This window comes from Gymnoscopelus microlampas, assembly GCF_963454915.1.
Source record: "Gymnoscopelus microlampas genome assembly, chromosome: 20".
Lineage (NCBI taxonomy): Eukaryota > Metazoa > Chordata > Actinopteri > Myctophiformes > Myctophidae > Gymnoscopelus > Gymnoscopelus microlampas.
In genome coordinates this window covers 41060563-41078175 of record NC_139957.1, presented here as the reverse complement: position 1 = coordinate 41078175, position 17613 = coordinate 41060563, and the positions used below count along the sequence as shown (strand labels likewise).

At 42.1% G+C, this 17613-nt stretch overlaps 1 protein-coding gene across 1 annotated transcript; it reads right to left on the bottom strand.

The window, feature by feature from the left end:
• Positions 1 to 1274: 1274 nt before the first annotated feature.
• On the bottom strand, positions 1275 to 17276 carry LOC311036636 (striatin-3-like). The gene is made up of 15 exons (XM_084045467.1): positions 17176 to 17276; positions 16887 to 16957; positions 15756 to 15837; positions 14237 to 14386; positions 13828 to 13957; positions 13372 to 13510; positions 12308 to 12450; positions 12045 to 12223; positions 11104 to 11151; positions 10774 to 10895; positions 9675 to 9842; positions 8748 to 8888; positions 8074 to 8172; positions 6599 to 6685; positions 1275 to 3711 (listed from the first exon to the last, which is right to left on the bottom strand). The coding sequence occupies exons 1-15, from the start codon at positions 17202 to 17204 to the stop codon at positions 3542 to 3544; spliced, it is 1758 nt and encodes a 585-aa protein (XP_083901593.1). The 5' UTR covers positions 17205 to 17276; the 3' UTR covers positions 1275 to 3541.
• Positions 17277 to 17613: the final 337 nt, after the last annotated feature.

Below are 17613 nucleotides of genomic sequence, written 5' to 3'. Positions count from 1 at the left end.
GGTGTGGGCATGAGGAGGAGGAGGGACTAGGACAGGTGGGTGGTGCTAAGGTGGTGGAGGAGGTGCTAAGGTGAGAACCAGGTATACTTAATGAACTGGAGGCGTGTCCAGATAAAAACATAATTTTAACAATTTCTGTACACTTTTTTGAAAAAAATCTTCCTCCTAGCATAACCATAATACCTGATGATGTTTTAGGGGGGGGGGAAACGGCACCCCGTCTTTAACGACATGCCTAGAATAGGAACGACAGGCGTAAAGTGGTTAAACATCAGAACACATTAACTGCATGATACCGCTGTTGTAAAACAAAAAGTCAAATAATGGTATGGCTGATTTACCAAGCCTGGAAACCAGACTAATCTGCCATTGCAAAAAATAAGTTGCCCTCGACAGGTTTGGTCTGGCACGGCTCAGTTGTGATTGGATTTCACTCCCGCCGAAGTAGTGAGGGACCAATCATTTGGGCCGGGCTTATCACCAGTGGCATCTGTTGAATTGGCCCCTTGGAAATGCAGGTTCCACACAGAGATTCCAGACTAATATTAGTCTGGCCATGCCAGGCTATGATAGACCGGCCAAACCGACATATGGGCAGTGGTGGAAAAAGTACTCAAATGTTTTACTTAAGTAAAAGTATCAATACTGACAATGTAGAAGTACTCTGTTACAAGTAAAAGTCCAAAATAAAGAATTTACTTGAGTAAAAGTACAAAAGTCTTGGTATCCAAATGTACTTAAAGTACCAAAAGTAAAAGTACTAAAATATTTGAAAATAGCAGATCTACAAGCTCACAACGCGTCGCGATGCGACACGCTGTGAGCTTGTAGATCGGCTATTTTCAAATAGCCTTGGTATAAAATAGGGCTGAAGTGGTTAATGTATGTTTTATAATAATTTAAATCTGCAAAGTAACTAGTAACTAAAGTTTTCAAATAATTGTAGTGGAGTAAAAGTACAATATTTACCTCTGAGATGTAGTGGAGTAGAAGTAAAAGTATAGACAATTGGAAATACTCCAGTAAAGTAAAAATAACAAAAAAAATTGCAGCACTTGAGTAAATGTACTTAGTTACTTTACACCACTGCATATGGGTGTGGCTCTAGAACCTGGATGGATAAAACACAGTGGTTCAGTCATATCTGTTCCCAGTACACTCATCAGAAAAGGTACAGAAGCACATCACAGCAGAACAACAACTTAAAAAGCAGTAAAACAGCAAAACACTGAAGAATTAAGAGATCTCGACGTATTGAAAATACTCTGGAATGATTCTGTTAAAATAGAACCGTTTAATAATTAACCTTTAAAAGGGAAATGTCATCATCTTCATCAGCCAGAACAAACCAGAGTCTGAACAGGCTGTGAGTACAGTTTACAACATTTAATATTATAGACATTTTATATACATTTCTTTTCAGCCGTTTTTTTGTTTTGCTTCTTTGAGACACAATCTTTCAAACCTGTCGTTTGTAAAACAAATAAAAGTACAAAACACCAAACTGATCAGAATGTTTTTTTTTCTCCTCGTTTTGGAAGATTGAAAAAATACTTTGATGGTACTAATGGTGGTTCTTTGATCGTGGTATTAATCATGCAATTAGACAAACAAAAATGTAGTTTGGTACACCACACATCTTAGCATGTTTGAAAATAAAATGGTTTTACAGAATAAAACAAAAGGTTTTATGAATCCGTACGAGCCTTAAAATACGCCCCCCTAGCAACACACACACTGGCCCGTTACCTGGCAACTGTTGCCATGGTAACTATTTGGTTGTGACTGATGAGACAGGTTTTAATTCTGCAGTGAGAGCGGTTTTAGTCCTGCAGTGAGACAGTTGGCCCTGTAGCGAGACAGGTTTTAGTCCTGCAGTGAGACAGTTGGCCCTGTAGTGAGACAGGTTTTAGTCCTGCAGTGAGACAGTTGGCCCTGTAGTCAGACAGGATTTAGTCCTAAAGTGAGACAGGTTTTAGTCCTGCAGTGAGACAGTTGGCCCTGTAGTGAGACAGGATTTAGTCCTAAAGTGAGACAGGTTTTAGTCCTGCAGTGAGACAGGATTCAGTCCTAAAGTGAGACAGGTTTTAGTTCTGCAGTGAAACAGTTCTATAGTGAGACAGTTTTTTGTTACGTAGTGAGACAGGTTTTAGTTCTGCAATGAGACAGGTCTTAGTCCCGCAGTGAGACAGTCAGTCCCACAGTGAGACAGTCAGTCCTAGAGCGAGACAGGTTGTAGTCCTGCAATGTGACAGTTAGTCCTGCAGTGAGAAAGTTAGCAGTCCTGCAGTGTGCGAGACAGGTCGCAGTCCTGCAGTGTGTGAGACAGGTCGCAGTCCTGCAGTGCGAGTGAGACAGGTGTAGGCAGATGTGCGGGGGCGGGGCTATAGCAGAGAGGATTCTTAAAAAACACTTTATTTTACACTAATATGTTAAATATGCAAATAATGCTTGAAAAGGATGACAATGATTGGCCAAAACAGTTCATTTTCCGCTACATTGACGACGAGTAGGGGCGGGACTTTAAAACGCAGGGCCACCCAACCACCCACCCACCCACCCACCCACCCGGAGGATGGAACCGTGGCCGTGGTAACCGTGTCCTCCTCCCCGTCCCATAGGCTGTAGCGTTTCAGGAGCAGCAGTGTTTTTGTGAAGGGTCCTCGTGTTGTCCTCTACGCCAGTGGGTCTCAACGTCCGGCCGGGGGGTCCACCAGCGGTCCAAATGGACCCTTGCGGTCGGTCTGTAACTCTGAGAGTGTACAAATGGAACCAAATGGACCCGTAAGACGGGTCCATTTGGTTCCATTTGCACACTCTCAGAGTTAAATGAAGTCTACAGAATAGATTAGGATACCAGTATGGTTTAGTTCAGTGATTCTCAACTTTTTTAAACTTCAAGGACCCCCAGCTCGATATGCATTAGACCAGTGGTTCTCAACGTTTTCAGGATGTGACCCCCACCCCCAAAAAATCATATTTGAACTGGGCCCCCACCCTGACAAGCACTTGGAATTGTAGGAGTTGAGGCATTACATTTAGTTTGACTCGGTTCCACAGATAAATAGTGAAAATAGCAGATCTACAAGCTCACAACGCCTCACAGTAGATATGTATTTCCAAATTGTTTCTCCTCCTCTTTTTTGTATTATTTGACAATTTGGCCAATGTTTGACCAGTTTCTATAGTATAGTTTGTTGATTACTTTTGATGCAGTAATGGTCTTTTTCTTGACTTTTTCTTTTCTTTTCGAGGCGTTAAAAAGGTCTTTAACGTCCCAACATTGTCACTTTACCGTCATCTGGCGACCACCCACCCCGGGGGGTCCCGAGCCACAGGTTGAGAACCACTGCATTAGACCCCCACGCCACAATTTTTTAATATCTATACTGTAAGAAATCCTCAGTGTTAATCTCACTCTTGGAACGCTTAGAAACCCATTCCTTTTGTACGCTCCCAGAGTTACAGACCCCGTGTTAAAGAGTCCATTAAGGACCCCCTGGTGGTCCCCCGGACCGGACGTTGAGAAACCAGCGCTCTTTTACACGTACACCCTGGCGAGGGCGTCAGCCCCCGCGGAGGCGATGTAGGCTTTGGAGGGGTGAAAGGTCACGTCGTAGATGGCCTCCTCGCTCTTCTTCCTGTGCGCCGTTATTTCCTGAACGCACGTCTTGCTGTCCAGGTTCCACAGGCGCACCGAGCAGTCGTGGCCTGAGGGGGGGGCGACACAGAACAAAGAAGTTACAACCTCTTATAGACCAATTATTTGTTTAGAAACATTGAGACTGGATGCACAGGTGACTGTTTCATGTAATCAATTCCCAACAGATCCCCAAACCTGCTGTTTCGGGGTGCGCTGGTTTCAGTTCATTCAACCCACTCTTGTGTGTCTGCTATTCTCGGCTGTTCTCTGCGCGTGACACCTTCGCGGGACGGAGCATACATTAATCTTGACGGGCTGCAGCTGTGCGAGCAAGAGCCGGTTCTGGTGCCATAATCATAGAGCGCTCCCTCCGTTCTTATGACAGCCACTGGAGGTGGGGTTTGGGGGACAACTGCTTTGAAATGCTATTATTGTTTACACACAACAGAAACCAAGGATTATATATTTCAAGAGCGAGAGATCACAGTAAAAATCCTAAGCATTCTTCCTCCACACTGGGAGAAAAACAGCATCTGAAAGTTTGATGGGATGCATTTTTACACGTGAGGCTGTGACCACTTTTACATTGCATCTTATGAGTGGTTGGGTTCTTTTGCTGCCGACCTGCATGCGCATACTGGTTCTTATCAGTGTGACGTCGTCTGTTAAGGCGTCTATGGACACTTATCTCACAGATATTTTTGCTGAGCTCAACAAGCTGAACAGCTCCATGCAAGGAAGATTCAAACGTTTTACAGCTGTATGGAAAATTTGAGGGATTTATTAAAAAGATGAAAAGGTGGATACAGCAGGTGGAGAGTGGTAATATAAGTAGGTCGGGAGTGGCTTATTGTCGGTAACAGCCCATAACACGCGGGAGTCTGTCCCCGGTACAATGCGCTAGACCCCTGGGAGATGGATTGCTGAGGTGGAGCTCCACACCTACCATCAGCTCCAAGCCAAGCCGTGCTACTCATACGCTGAGTTGGCGGTGCCCGGGATCGAACCCAAGACCTTGTGGTCTATAGGCGAGAGCTCTACCGACTGAGCTACCCGGACACAAAACCTGGCTATGTTTCCATCACTTGAGGATTATACTGACAGTACTGACATTAAAGACATTATCAGTGGCCATTTGAGGAGGCTTGTCTCTCAATTTGAAAAGTACTTTGCTGAGTCTGACCAGTGACGCTGTGACAGCAAGTGGATCCTGCTCCCATTCAGTGATGCAGCAGCAGAGGCTTCAAGCTTAACTCCCACAGAAGAGGATCAGCTCATTGACATGTCCACAGACTCTGTTAGGAGGCACACGTATGAAACACAGCCCCTTGCAAAGTTCTGGATGAGTTGTAAGGCTGAATTCCCAGAGCTTAAAGCAAAAGCAATGAAGTGTCTGTTGTTACCTTTTGCAACAGCCTACCTGTGTGAGAGTGGGTTTCCTTGTGGTGGGCATCACTTCCTGTCGATTTCATTGGATTTGATTGGATCAAATTGACAGGAAGTGATGCCCACAACGCCCTAGGAAACTTGTGGATAGAAAAAAAGAAATGTAAAAAAGAAAAAAAAAGAGAAACGTGTCAAGCCTGCTGTGAAATGTGTCTTCAGTGTTGCACATTTGTCTCACATCACACAATTGTGTGATTGACTGAAAGGGACTTATTTTGAGAGAGGACTTGGGCTGTCCTGCTTGGTCCAGGGAGAAGACACTTTTGTAAATTGTTTATGCATTCAAATGTGTCAGTATATCCAACAACAATGTTGTGCTTGCCAAATGATATCCCTGCTCTTTACTGATAATAAAAATGCTTTGAAAAAAAAAATGTCCATGACTGTGATTAGTGAGTAACAAGTAAGAAAAAGAAACTGAATCTTAACCCATGGAATGGTGCATGAACCCCCCACCACTATTGTGTGGGGTGGGTCTATGATGGACCCACCCGACACAATAGTGATGGTCCCCAGTTTGCTTTTAGTAAGGATGGTGAAAGTAAAAGTACTCATTTTGCAAAATGTCCCATTTCAGAAGTTTCCAGATGTATGAAAATGCTTTGAATATAGCAGATCTACAAGCTCACAACACGTCGCTTTGGCTATTTTCAAATAGCCTAAATATGCATCGGGCTGAAGTGGTTAATATATGTTTTGTAATGATAATCAAAATCTACAAAGTAACTTAAGTTTTCAAATAATTGTAGTGGAGTAAAAAGCACAATATTTGCCTCTGATATGTAGTGGAGTAGAAGTAAAAGTATTGAAAATTGGAAATACTCTAGTAAAGTAAATTGAACACTTGAACACAGTACACTCTCTGCTCTTCTATTGAGATCCTGTGGCCTGGTAGGACACCTACTGGTTGACAAGTGGTACTGCCTGGAAGGCCAACTTCAACATCTCCTCTGATTTAAGAAGGTTTATTCTTATTAACTCTATGGTAGAAATGTCACCACTGAAATCTCAACATGAATCCAACTTATTATTAACAAAGATAATTTGTAAACAAAGGGGGGAGTGGGGTAGCCCCCATAACTCTGAGAGTGTACAAATGGAACCAAATGGACCTGTAAGGGTCCATTTGGTTACTAAACTATCAATCATTTAGCTGGGGACCCCCAGGAACCCCCTCAAGGACCACACTTTGAGAACCACTGCTTTAATCCATTCAATTCGGGAACGCATCGAAAACAGCAAAGATTTGAGTTAAAGATGTTCGCTTTAAAAAATGTATATATATTCATAGATTTGCACAAATTTTCTAGATTTTTCAAAAAATAGCAGATCTACAAGATCATAGCGTGGCACTCGGTGCCGCGCTATGATCTTGTATATCTGCTATTTTTGAATAGCCCAAAGTATAAAATAACGGTTATAGCTAAAAGAAATCTAAAATGACACAGATGCGTTCCCGGATCAATGAATAGATTAATGAATAGATCTCAGTGCTGATTGGTCACTTACTGCCTGACATCAGATAGATGCCGTTTGGGTCCACAGCCAGACTGGTCACTGCATCCAAGTGCGCCACCATGGCATGGATCACTTTCCCTGCACAACACACACACACGCGCACACGCACACGCAGACACACACACACACACACACACACACACACACACACACACACACACACACACTTATTAACCACATTCATTTTCGTAAATGTAGCATTTCTTTCCGTTCCTTTCTTTCTTTCTTTCTTTCTGTTACACCAATAGAGTACAGAAGTCCCACTTGTTCATCCCCAGGTTCGTAAAGTAATTTCTCTATGGAGAATAACATTGGGTCATCATAGAATCATCTCATATACGAATTGTGGTCCAAAAATAAACAAACTGTCTTGGCGACATTGTCAGGGAGGAGGTTCTGTATCGTTTATGATAGTCAGTCACTTATATTTGATACAGTTTCTGGCGAAAATGTAACTAATTCGGCGGAAGTAACATTAGCGTTTTCTCACCGTCAGTTGATGCTTCATATCCATAAGAGTAAAACCGCCAGGGTCATTTGTTTATTTTTGGAACACAGTTCTTATTTGACGCGATATTAAATACGTCTATAGGGATTCAGAATGGGGGTGGAAAACCGCGAACCAGGTAGACAAACCTAGGATGTGTAAATTACGTCAGACCTCGGTGCTCTATTGACCCTTTGTCAAGACCCGCCCGTGGTCTCGCCCCTCCGTCAAAGCCATTATTAGTTGCTGTTGCTTGGTTGGACAGAAATCGTCTCTTTCCATCCATTACCACGTGTTTTTTCAGTTGAAATGTATTCAATTCTTATTTTAAACGTGGCCTCAGTAAAGAGGAACATCTCGGGTGCGAACACAAACAAAGCTGATTCAGACCATATAGAACATCACCAAACCCAGAACTGTTTTTTTAAATAAAGGTGTTAACTTTCTGCTGATCTTATTATTTGAAAATCCCGATCTACGGATCCAGTCCGAGTTTTCTTCTTAATAAAAATAGCAAAATCAACAGGAAGTTCAAATTCTATTAAAAAACACAAACAATACTGGGTTTGGTGATGTTCTATATTGACTGAATCGACTTTGTTTGTGTTCGTTTACTTGCTAAAAGAGTGACTTTGAGGGCTGTTTCAGCGTATAATGTAAGTCAATGAGGAGCATATTTTGAATTATCAATTTCTAACCAATGGAGCAATTATTTTAGATTTCTTGTCCACCTTTGGAGTTTTGACATGACAAGGTAACTACACAACCCAAACCTCTACCAAAGTGGTCTTGCCCTTTAAGCAAACTCAGCATAAACAACCAGAAGGAGGCCGAACGAGGGCAGAACAAGGAGGATGGAGCCTGCTTTTTGGTCGGTCAGGGACCAATCAGAAGACTGACAAAAGGGTCAATTGAGCCTTTGTCACACACAGCTGTGTGGAAACGAGATAGTATGTGATTAATGCAGTCAAAGTCTCACCTGATTTGTTATCAAAGAACTTGATGTGTCTGTCCTCGTGAGCTGTGATGGTGATGGGTAGTGTAGGGTGACTCACCACCCTGTTGATGTGGTTGATACCTGACACAACATGACACACACAACATGGTTTATACCTGACACAACATGACACACACAACATGGTTTATACCTGACACAACATGACACACACAACATGGTTTATACCTGACACAACATGACACACACAACATGGTTTATACCTGACACAACATGACACACACAACATGGTTTATACCTGACACAGCATGACACACACAACATGGTTTATACCCGCCACAATATGTTTACCATAGAAATACATGGAACACTGTCTTTACCATAGAAATACATGGAATACCGTCTTTAATATAGAAATACATGGAAGACCGTCTTTAATATAGAAATACATGTCAGACTGTCTTCACCATAGAAATACATGCATACATGGCAGACTGGCGCTGCCAGCTCAAAAGGCGTTCTATGTGGACAACGCCCCCAATAGTTCAAAATGATTTTTAAAGTTAGACTTAGAATTAGTTAGAATTAGTTTAAAGTTAGACTTAGACTTACAATTGGGAAAAGATTCAGGATGTGTCCTCAAAGTTTAGTAACACTAAAGTGTGTGTGTGTGTCTGTGTGTGTGTGTGTGTTCGTACTTGTGTCTCCTTGTCCGTGGAGGACCAGGGTTGGCTGAGAGGTCTCCAGGTCAAAGGTCACGATATCTCCACTGCTGAATGACGTCACCATGTGGCCGGGGTCACAGCCGATGAAATCTACTGATGTCGGGATGCCGTGTTCTACACACACAGACACACAGTTAGAGCCATTTTTCTAATATTCAAAAAAATGTAAAAATAGATCTACGAGCCTGAAGCTTTGTGATCTTATAGATCGACAATCAAATCTACATTTTTTAAATTGATTAGAAAACTGCACTTTTTGACAAAATATCGGTTCAATATATTGGTAATCAATGGTTAAGGACATTCGTTCTGGGACCAGGGGGTCCGCAGCAAAATGAGGAACAGTTTCAACACTTAAAGTTGAACTGCATTTTATTAAACATTAAAAAGTTTGAGAAACACTTCTCTAGTGTTTAGTGTCACATTCTACAGATGTTCTACAGATGTTGTGCAGATTTATCATGAACTGTTTCTTTCTACTTTTTTTGGCTGTTCACAAACTTCTTTGTCATCAAAAATACAGTATATGATGCGATTATATCAGATTCAACACATATGGAGTCACATAAACCCTATACATATAAATGCAATGCACATAAACATACAGTATATTTACACTTTTAAAAATGTTCAACCATATCAACAGTACATTTTATTTTTATTTGTAAGTGTGAAATTCTGTATTTCAGTTGACCAACATATACAAAATATATGATCATGAATTGTTTCTAACTGTATATTTTGATATAAATTTGATATATATTTGATATTTTGTGTCGTTAGTTGCAGTTGTTTGACTGCTGAATGTTTATTGGACCACAGTGCTTTGGCTTTTTTGTCATTTAAAAAAAAGAATCAATCAAATATTCAATCAATGAATCAATCAATCAAAGTTCCAACCTGTGTTAGCAGAGAAGGTGTTGATACATGGGTCCTTCTCCTCCGGGTTCCACAGCTTGACCGTTCCGTCCGCAGAACACGACAGGAGGCGGTTCTTAATGCCGCTGTAAGCCAATCCCCACACAGCGTCTGTGTGGCCCGCCCAAGAGCCCGCCAGCACCGTGGGGTCTGATTGGACCACAGAGAAAGGGGAGGCGTGGTTGACTTAATGGTTACATTTGCCATATGTTTTGTCATATATTTCAAAGTTGTTACATTGTATTGTTGTGTTAGTACGGCCCCTTTAACATTTCACTGTTTGTACTGAGAGAGATGCTAGCTTCATTGTTTACCCGGTATCCAATAGTTTCAATGTATAGATTATTAGTTTGACGGTATAATGTTCAGACTGATGCTAGGTTCCTGGCTTACCTGTGATCCTAGTTAACTGAGGCACTACACTAACTGTCTCTCTGCATTTGATGTATGTGTTTATCTTGCTTATTGTAAGTCGCTCTGGATAAGAGCATCTGCTAAATGCCTAAATCGTAAATTGGAGAGAGAGAGAGAGAGAGTGAGAGTGAGAGTGTGTGCGTGTGCGTGTGTGTCGTGTGTAGGGCTGTCCCGATTCAGCTTTTTCACTTCCAATACCGAAACTGCAGCCTTGATTTTCGTCTGATACCGATCCTAGTTGTTTTTTTTTATATCGGTCGATACCGATATCAATCCGATAACAGCATGTATTTCTGTCTCTCTATTCTGACTGATATCAGGCAGGCAGCATACTTTTATATCTTTACGTTTGTATTACTTATTTTGTAGTCTGGAATGTTGGGAAAGGCTTGATCCAACATATACGTCCCCAGAATAATAGTCCACAACAGACCCATTTATATGATTTATTATTAACCAATGGGTTCAATCTTCTGCTGAAATGGAGTGCTTGGATCCACTAAGGTGCGTGTGTGTGTGTGTGTGTGTGTGTGTGTGTGTGTGTGTGTGTGTGTGTGTGTGTGTGTGTGTGTGTGTGTGTGTGTGTGTGTGTGTGTGTGTGTGTGTGTGTGTGTGTGTGTGTGTGTGTGCGTGTGCGTGTGTGTGCGTGTGTGTGTGTATACCCTACCGTAGTTCTGGTATGGGTCAACAGTAGAACTTGGTACGTTCCAGCAGCAGATGGTAGAGTCCACTCCTCCAGTGAAACACTGAGCTCCACTGGAGCTAACCGCTAACGACAACACTGCTCCGCTAGCAAAACACAAAGGTTAAAATTCAGTTCTCACTTATCACATTAGGAGGATTTTGCATGTGTATTGTCGCTCTGTGTGTGTGTGTGTGTGTGTGTGTGTGTGTGTGTGTGTGTGTGTGTGTGTGTGTGTGTGTGTGTGTGTGCGCGTGTGCGTGTGCGTGTGCGTGGAAATGGCCTAATAAAAACTATGAGTGTGTTGATGCATACCTGTGAGCTCTGAACGTATAGATGGGTTCCACATCGAATGAGGCACTTCTATAAAAGCACAGACACCTTCATGAATATCATCATCATTAGCACAAATTACATCATCCTTATAATCATCAGACCACAATTAAATGTTTACATTTTCTCCCCAATTTAGTCGTTATGCCAACCCTCCCTCATGTGTATAGTGAAGTCCCTGTCACTGCTGACCCCTAGTGTTGGTGTTGGGGAAGGCACAGACAACCACACCAGTCCCCCTGGTAACACATTAGAAGTCTCCAGTCTCACTAGGACTGCGTAACGCATGTGGAGGAACACGCCATCCCTCCCTGTTCTGTTCCCCGCAGGACAGGTGCAGTGACAGAGATCACCCTCCCCTGCTGGCTTCAATTATGTTCGCTGGAAGCGGAAGCAACTGCAGAGGAATCGAATCCAAGTTTCCACATAGGAGGGCAGAAACTCTATCCCTGCGCCACCCAGACGCCCCTATGTGAATGAATGTAGTGTCTATTGCAAGGGTCTTCAACAGGCTCAGAGTTACTACAGGGGGTCCGCCAAATCTTAGTGTGATAGGATTTTTTATTTTACCTTAACCACTTGAACCCCATAGCATCCCTTTTCTGAGGAGAACTTTGGCCAAAAATAGCAGATCTACACTGCGAGGCGTTGTGAGCTTGTAGATCGGCTATTTTTGGCAAAGAGGCTTAGGTGTAGAGGTAAAAAAGAGCAGACCACGTAAACAATTTTTTTTTGAATCTGAAACACAATTTTATACGATATAGAGGGGGTCCTTGCTTCATCTCTCTCTCAGCTAGGGGGTCCTTGGCCTGAAAACGTTGAAGACCCCTGGTCTATTGTATAGTCTACTGTCTGAATAGATGTCATAGTAGTAGTAGTAGTAATAAATAGTGGTAGTAACGGTATCATTAGTACCTACGTACTTTTTAGTAGGTAGCGTTTTGGTGAGGTTCCACAGCTTAACCGTGTGGTCTTCAGAGACGGTGATCAAGCAGGGTTCTACAGGATGGAAGGCTAGACACCGGACTCCGTCAAAGTGACTCCGCAGGACGAACTGAGGACTCCACGTCTTACGGAACGAAGACTCCTTATTGGACAACAGCTGTAGAGGAGCAGGATGTCACACGTTGTGTGTAAGTGAACAGTGTGCGCGTATGTGCGTGTGTGTGTGTGGTGCGTGTCTTACGTCGTAGCTGTAGTCTGTTTCGTCGTTGGTAACGGTGAGGTCAGCGAGTTCACCCAATCCAAGGACACTCTCTAGGACATCGTCTGGCCCCGCCCCCAACATGAAAGACTTCCCACTTCCTGTTGGGAAGGACAACGGCTCCACTGAGAGAGAGAGAGAGAGAGAGAGAGAGAGAGGGAGAGAGAGAGAGAGAGAGAGATCTCATTGACGTGACAGAGCAGAGATGTCACTGTGATAGTTGAGTGACTGTATAACAGTTGGCTAACAATGTATATACTCTCCACTACACCACTGGTTTTAGTCTCTCGAGCCAGACTGTTGCCTCCCACAAGTTTCAAACGTTTCCGTGAAACAGTCTGGACCAGTGGTTCTCAAACCTTTTCATGTCAAGGAGGGCCTTAATACATATAATGTTGGGGGTCCTTGACATGAAAAAGTGTCAGCGTTGTGACGCGTTGTGAGCTTGTAGATCGGCTAATTTCGGCCAAACTGTAAGCCCAATACTGTTTGTAAATGTTTTAAGACCTGGAACGCATCTGTGTCATTTTCAGATTTTAGCTAAAAAGCATTATTTTACACTTTGGCTATTCAAAAATAGCAGATCTACAAGCTCATAGCGTGGCACCGAGTGCCGCGCTATGAGCTTGTAGATCTGCTATTTTTGAGAAATCGTAAAAAATGTGTGCAAATCTTTGACTATATAATTTATCAAGCGAACATTTGTAACTCAAATCTTTGCTTCTGGGGGGTCCCTGGAACAAGATGATGAGATGGGGGTCCTTGGCCAAATACATATACATTTTGGGGTACTTGACATGGAAAAGTTTGAGAACCAGAACCACTGACTTTAGTAACATAGTAACCCTTTTGAAGCCGGGGATTAAACAGGGAACCTTCCGATTCCCTACCCCTGTGTACTGTTATAGCATACAGTTTTGTGTGTGTGTGTGTGTGTGTGTGTGTGTGTGTGTGTGTGTGTGTGTGTGTGTGTGTGTGTGTGTGTGTGTGTGTGTGTGTGTGTGTGTGTGTGTGTGTGTGTGTGTGTGTGTGTGTGTGTGTCTCACCCCATTCCGTTCCGTCTCCAGAGCTGCGGGCCTCTCCAGCCCCCTCCCCCTCCCCCTCCAGAAAATCAAACTCCTTCATCACTTCCTCCTCCTCCTCCTCATCATCACCCTGCTCCGTAGCCAGACCCTCATTACACATCTACACACACACACACACACACGCACACGCACACGCACACGCACGCACACACACACACACACGGTATTACACAATTCGTATCGTCTCTGTAGGATGGCAACCTCATATGTCCAAAACTGTTACATTTCAGGATTCAAATGGAGAACAACGATATTATATACACATTATACCTAATGCTTTTTTTATACTTAAGGTCTTTACACACCGGCTGCAAAATGAATAAACAATAAGAATCATTTCTTAATCACATGACTATTCATATAGTGTGCGTGTGTGTGTGTGTGTGTGTGTGTGTGTGTGTGTGTGTGTGTGTGTACCTTTGTTTTGTGTTTTTTTGGTCTGTGTTTATCTGTGATGTCATCGATAATGTCTCCCTCATCATCCTCGTCTTCATCGCTGTCGTCGGCGTTCTCTAGGAAGTTAAACGTCTCCAACACGTCAGGACTCCTACACACACACACACACACACACACACACACACACACACACACACAGTGTATAAATACATATTCACAGATATTACAGTAATCACGGCCGGGATATCCTCCTATAATTAATTAAAGCTCTGTAGTGGTGTGAAAAAATCTGTTCTGCCCGATTCTCCTCAGTGGCTGGAGTGTGTGTGTGTGTGTGTGTGTGTGTGTGTGTGTGTGTGTGTGTGTGTGTGTGTGTGTGTGTGTGTGTGTGTGTGTGTGTGTGTGTGTGTGTGTGTGTGTGCGTGTGTACCTCTTCAGCTCCTGCTCTTTCCTCTTGGCGTCGTTTCCGTTGATGAGCAGGGCGCCGTTGTGCTGAGAGGACGACAAACCCAACAGAGAACGAACTCTCTGACAACGAACGTCTAGGATAGTGTCTGTGTAGCCTACCTCCTGAAGATACCTGCAGAGAGAGAGACATAGAGACAGACAGACAGGGACAGAGTGAGAGAGAGAGAGACATTAACGTCTAGGATAGTGTCTGTGTAGCTGTGTATCTCCTGCCAAAATGTCTACTGTTGAGCTGTGACTGAGACTCTCTTTGGACTCTCAGTATAACATGCAGTACCTCTTGTCAACCAGTGGGTGTCCTACCAGACCATAGGATCTAAACGTGTCAATGGAGGAGTAGGGAGACCACACTGCACATGAACCAGTTATATTGTGTTAACCAATTTAGACCAGAAGCCGATTAAAAATAAAATAAAATCATATGCGTTTCTGAAAAACTCAGCCTCTGTAGCAGATGGGAACATGAAATTTAAAAAAAATCCTTTTGGCTTTTACTGAAAATTACTTTCATTTGGCCTAGTTCATTAAAAAGTAAATATATATAGAGAGATTTATAGAATTCATAATGATTTGTTGTATTTCCTTTGATTATTTGACTATTGATTGATTATTTTCAATGTATTTCTAATGAACATAAGGGGAAATAAGTTTCAGTCATAGCCAAAGGTTTAAGCTTGGATGTTCTTTTGTTTTTTTTGTGTATATCTGCTACAGAGGATGATAAATAAATATATATATAGCAACATCTAAAATGACACAGATGTGTTCCTGGCATGAGAGGTATAAAACGTACAGTATAGTATAGTAATGTTTCAAACACACAAAAGGTTTTGGACTCCAGCTTTAGAAAAGAAGATGTGTAAACACACAAACACTGATGATAGTGCTGACAAACAAGTCTATGGGGCTATCTATGAAATGTATGAAAATGTTTTATCTGCAACACAATGTAGTGGGGGGGGGGCTGCTTCATCTCTCTCTCAGCTAAGGGGTCCTTGGCCTGAAAAACTTTGAAGACCCCTGGTTTTAAACAACGACAAAAACACAGAATAGCTCATCTAGAAGCTCACAACACGACAGATTGTGAAACCTTTCCATAATGTTTGAACATTTGCATAATGTTCACCTATAATGCCAAACAAAAAATCGGGACACATCAGCTGCATAGTTGCTGATATCGATATTGTCCTAAAATGTAATATACTGATATATTGCTCAGGCTCTAGTGCTAATGTGTCTTGTTCCATGTTAAACAATACCTCTACATGCTGTAGAACATTGGTTAATGATTCATATTTATTTACACACACACACACACACACACACACACACACACGCACAAAACAAGCTTTTGCACTTAGAGTCATTCATGTTTCACCCTATCCATTCGCCAGAGTGGTTTCGTGTGTACAGAGTGTGTGTGTGTGTGTGTGTGTGTGTGTGTGTGTGTGTGTGTGTGTGTGTGTGTGTGTGTCTCTTACTGTCGTAGAAGCTGTCTTCCCTGTTTCCATGTCAGCTGACTGTTGGCAGGAACTGCTGACACCTCTGTGTCTTTATATTCCTCTAGAGGAGAGGAGAGGAGAGGAGAGGAGAGGAGAGGAGAGGAGAGGGCACATTTTATGTGGATGTATGGTGTTGTACTGTTTGTAATGTAAACACGGTCTATAAACCGACCTCCGTTTTTTATTATTTAAAAACAATGTTGTTTACCCCAAAAGAAATGGCATGGCTTCCATGTGGATCTGAGACTTCATTGGCTAGTCTATGACATCAGTACTATGACTTCAGTCATCTATTACGTCAGTACTAAGACATCAGTCATCTATGACGTCAGTACTAAGACGTCAGTCATCTATGACATCAATACTATGCAGGCATGCAAGCAGAGCAGGGGTGGAAAAAGGTGACAAGATAGGGCACGTGCACAGAACAATTTCTGGGGTCCAAAAACATTTTAGCGGGTGGGAACACCACCGTGTTAAGCTATACAGTTTGTCTTCAGTATTCTCCAAGTTATTTTCTCATTGACTCATAAATGTTGATAGAAAATATTGTTTCCCCGATAGGCCTGCCACCCCCAGAAGCAAATATTTGAGTAAAAAATGTTGGCTAAATATATATTATATATTCAAAGATATGCAAAAATTTTCAAGATTTTTCAAAAATAGCAGCTCTACAAGCTGTACTATTTTTGAATAGCCAAAGTATACAATAATGGTTAAAGTGGTTAAAATGATTGTGACATGCATTAACCTATTTAGCTGGGGACCCCCTGGTACCCCACCAAGAGTCCCTGGGGGTCCCCGGACCCCACTTTGAGAACCAATGATCTATGACGTATGACTCCAAATTTGGGCAAGGTTTCAGCCTGATCAGAGCCACTTTATGACTCCATTATAAAAGTATAAAGTTTAACATTTCAAAAAGTATACAACGTGAACAGACAAACTAAAAATCAAAAAGCCATTTAGGTCTCCTAAGCCATCTAGAAGAGGGTCTGTGAGTCTGACCGGGGGCTAATCTCACAAACAACTGCACTGAAAAATGTACATGCTGCCAGCAAGGTCAGCATCATAGACTTTCTGTACAGTTATGTAGATCTGATCTCCTACCTGTCTGATAGCTGGACGTTTTGACTCCCTGGTTCAACTCTGTTCCATATTTTAATTTGTGATATTTTGCTCTGTGGGGAAAACACAAAACGTTCATATAAATAATATTAGAGCACCTTTAATCATCATAATTATTAATCATATTATTTTTTATGTATAGTATCTGGACATCCATACAAATACTATATATAACATTGCAGCACTTCATATAATACATTTACAGAAATATGTCTGACACTGTCACAACAATATATTGTTATAATGATGAATGCTTGTTACTGTAACTTGCCTCTCTTGTTTCAAAGCGTATTCCAACATTTTTATTCGTCGGACCAAATCATTCTTCAGGTTCTCTTGTCCTTTCCTCTCTCCCTGGAGGAACGCTATCCTCGCCTGGACCAGACAGACAGACAGACAGACAGACAGACAGACAGACAGACAGACAGACAGACATATGGACAGTGAGAGACAGTTAGCTCAAAGGTTTTCAAACTTTTTTTTATCAAACCAGGGCAGAAGGAAAGAAAAATGGGGGAGAATAATAATAACAATAATAATAATAATAATAATAATTTTTGTTTCAATTCAAATTCAATTCATAAGATTATTGTCCCAGTTTGCACTTACATCAAACTGGCATCCCTAAACGTGCCGCGTTTAGAGCTACTTTTGACACTTTTGTGTGATGCTGTAGTAATGATCCTAGTAGGGCATTTATTTACGGGAG